This window comes from Borostomias antarcticus (genome assembly GCF_949987555.1).
Source record: "Borostomias antarcticus genome assembly, chromosome: 4".
NCBI lineage: Eukaryota > Metazoa > Chordata > Actinopteri > Stomiiformes > Stomiidae > Borostomias > Borostomias antarcticus.
The window spans coordinates 15,506,363-15,508,862 of record NC_140237.1 but is presented as its reverse complement, the minus strand read 5'-3'; the positions used below and the strand labels follow the sequence as shown (position 1 = coordinate 15,508,862).

The following is a 2,500-nucleotide window of genomic DNA, read 5'->3' as shown; positions in this document are numbered from 1 at the left end:
TCCTTCAGAGAGGAGCGGGGGATAGGGACTCCGCCATCGCTGCTCCTCTCCATGTCGCTGATCTTCCTCCTCCTCCTCCTCTTCCTCGCAGGATAGAAGCCCGCATGTCCAAACCGCCGTCCGGTCCACGGCCTCCCAGCGTGGTCAGCGAGTGCTCCGTGGCTGTGACCTCGTCGGTAGTGGACACCACCGCCTCAGGGACGAAGGTGAGAGACCGCCCCTCTACTCTGTTGTTGACTCGTTTGTTTGCGCGCCGCGCCGCCACACATTCACAGGCCTTCGCTCACTGTTTGCACGGTAAAGAGACGCTATTGACTTTGTATTCTTAAGACTTTATTGGATACAGTTAAATGCTGGCGCTAGTAGATTGCTTTAATCTGCCCGTGAACTCTCTCTCTTTCTCTCTCTCTCTCTCTCATTTTGATGAATGGCTGGGCAATGTAATAGGTTAGTGATTTTTCTGGCCTGGAGAAACTCATTGAAAGGCCCACGGTGGTTGGTTGGACATGGTTGTGGAGTGTGCCTCTATCACAGGCTACAGTATGTTGAAAGGTCACAGTATGTCAAAAGGCTACAGAACATTAAAAGGCCACAGTATGTCAAAAGGCTACAGTACAGTATGTTAAACGGCTACAGTACGTAAAAGGGTTTGGTGAGGCGCAGTGTTGGAGATATGGAGAGATGGAGGAGGGAGATATGGAGGAGGGAGAGATGGAGAAGGGAGATATGGAGAGATGGAGGAGGGAGATATGGAGGAGGGAGATATGGAGAGATGGAGGAGGGAGAGATGGATGAGGGAGAGATGGAGAGATGGAGGAGGGAGAGATGGAGGAGGGTGAGATAGATGAGGGAGAGATGGAGGAGGGAGAGATGGAGAGATGGAGGAGGGAGATATGGAGAGATGGAGGAGGGAGAGATGGAGAGATGGAGGAGGGAGAGATGGATGAGGGAGAGATGGAGGAGGGAGAGATGGAGGAGGGAGAGATGGATGAGGGAGAGATGGAGAGATGGAGGAGGGAGAGATGGAGAGATAGAGCTGTGAGAGGGGATGATAGAGAGCGCAGGCGTGGCCGGGACTCTTGGAAGGTAGGGCAGGTCTCTCTCCTGCTATCAGATTAGAAAGCATTCCTGTGGGTCGTGTTTATCAATGGACTGGAACCATGCTGCTGTTGCGGTGCTGATTTCCACGCCTCCCCCATCTGCTCTCTTCTGCGCCTTGGAAAGAGCATCGGTCACTCACTCACCACACCACGCCCATCTACGAAGCCAGCCAACCACGCTCCAGCCAGGCAGGCAGACAGAGAGACAGACAGACAGACAGAGAGGCAGGCAGGACGACAGGCAGGCAGACAGACAGACAGGCACACAGACAGACAGACAGATTAGACAGACAGACACTTCCCCAACTTGGCCCTGCAGTGACAGTTTTCTCTAATGCTAATCACACAGTGACGCACACACACACACACACACACACACACACACACACACACACACACACACAGTGACACACACACACACACACACACATACACACACACACCACGTCAGCGTTATCTGTCTCACACAGCGACTAACAATAATTGCATTTAACGTAGGAAAAGCCAATGTACTACTACTCACAAGTGCATCTTCTTTATAAAACTAATGACTAAGAGCATAATCTAGTGCTTAAGGCAAAGTGCAAGAATAGCAATCTAAAAATTCAAGGTGCTTAAGAGGGAGGATTGTGGGAGTACTTCTTGAAGAGATGAGTTTTGAGCCTGAGGTGAAAGATGGGCAGCAACTCTGCTGTCCTGATGTCAGTAGGAAGTTAGTTCCACCACTGTGGGGCCAGGACAGAGAAGAGCCGTGACCGTGTCGAATGACCACAGGGCCTCGGAGTGACTGGGCATCCAGTCTCCCCGAGGTAGCAGAGTGTACTGTAGCTGTCAGGAGGGGGTGTAGGGTTTGACCATGGCCTGGAGGTAGGAGGGGGCTGTTCCTTTCATTGCCCTGTAGGCTAGCGCCAGAGTTTTAAACTGGATGCGAGCCGCTACAGGGAGCCAGTGTAGAGAACAGAGAAGGGAAGTTGTGTGAGAGAACTTGGGGAGGTTGAACACCAGGCGAGCAGCAGCTTTCTGGACAAGTTCCAGGGGTTTAATGGCTGACGCCGGGGCCCCAGCAAGGAGGGAGTTGCTGTTAGTCCAGACGGGAGATGACCAGGGCCTGGATGAGCACCTGTGCTGTTTCAACAGTGAGGAAAGGGCGAATCCTCCTGTTGTTGTAGAGCAGGAATCTGCAAGAGCGTGTGACGGATGTGTGGAGAATGACAGTTGGTCATCCAGGGTCACACCCAGATTCCTCACAGTCCGAGTCGGCGATACCTACCACCACACACACTGAGACACACACACACACACATTCACCCCACCCACCACTCCACTCTAAACATCACTGTTTTGTCCTTGTCCACCTCAAGACCTTCCATAAATGGTGAATGGACTGCACTTATATAGCG

At 52.3% G+C, this 2,500-nt stretch overlaps 1 protein-coding gene across 1 annotated transcript in view; it reads left to right on the top strand.

Moving 5' to 3' along the window:
• Positions 1-2,500, top strand: part of plekha7b (pleckstrin homology domain containing, family A member 7b) — a 117,825-nt gene that overhangs the window by 69,523 nt on the left and 45,802 nt on the right. The window contains exon 5 of the mRNA XM_084436898.1: positions 92-206. Within this exon, the coding sequence (XP_084293024.1) occupies positions 92-206 (115 nt within the window). The remainder of the gene's footprint in view (positions 1-91; positions 207-2,500) is intronic.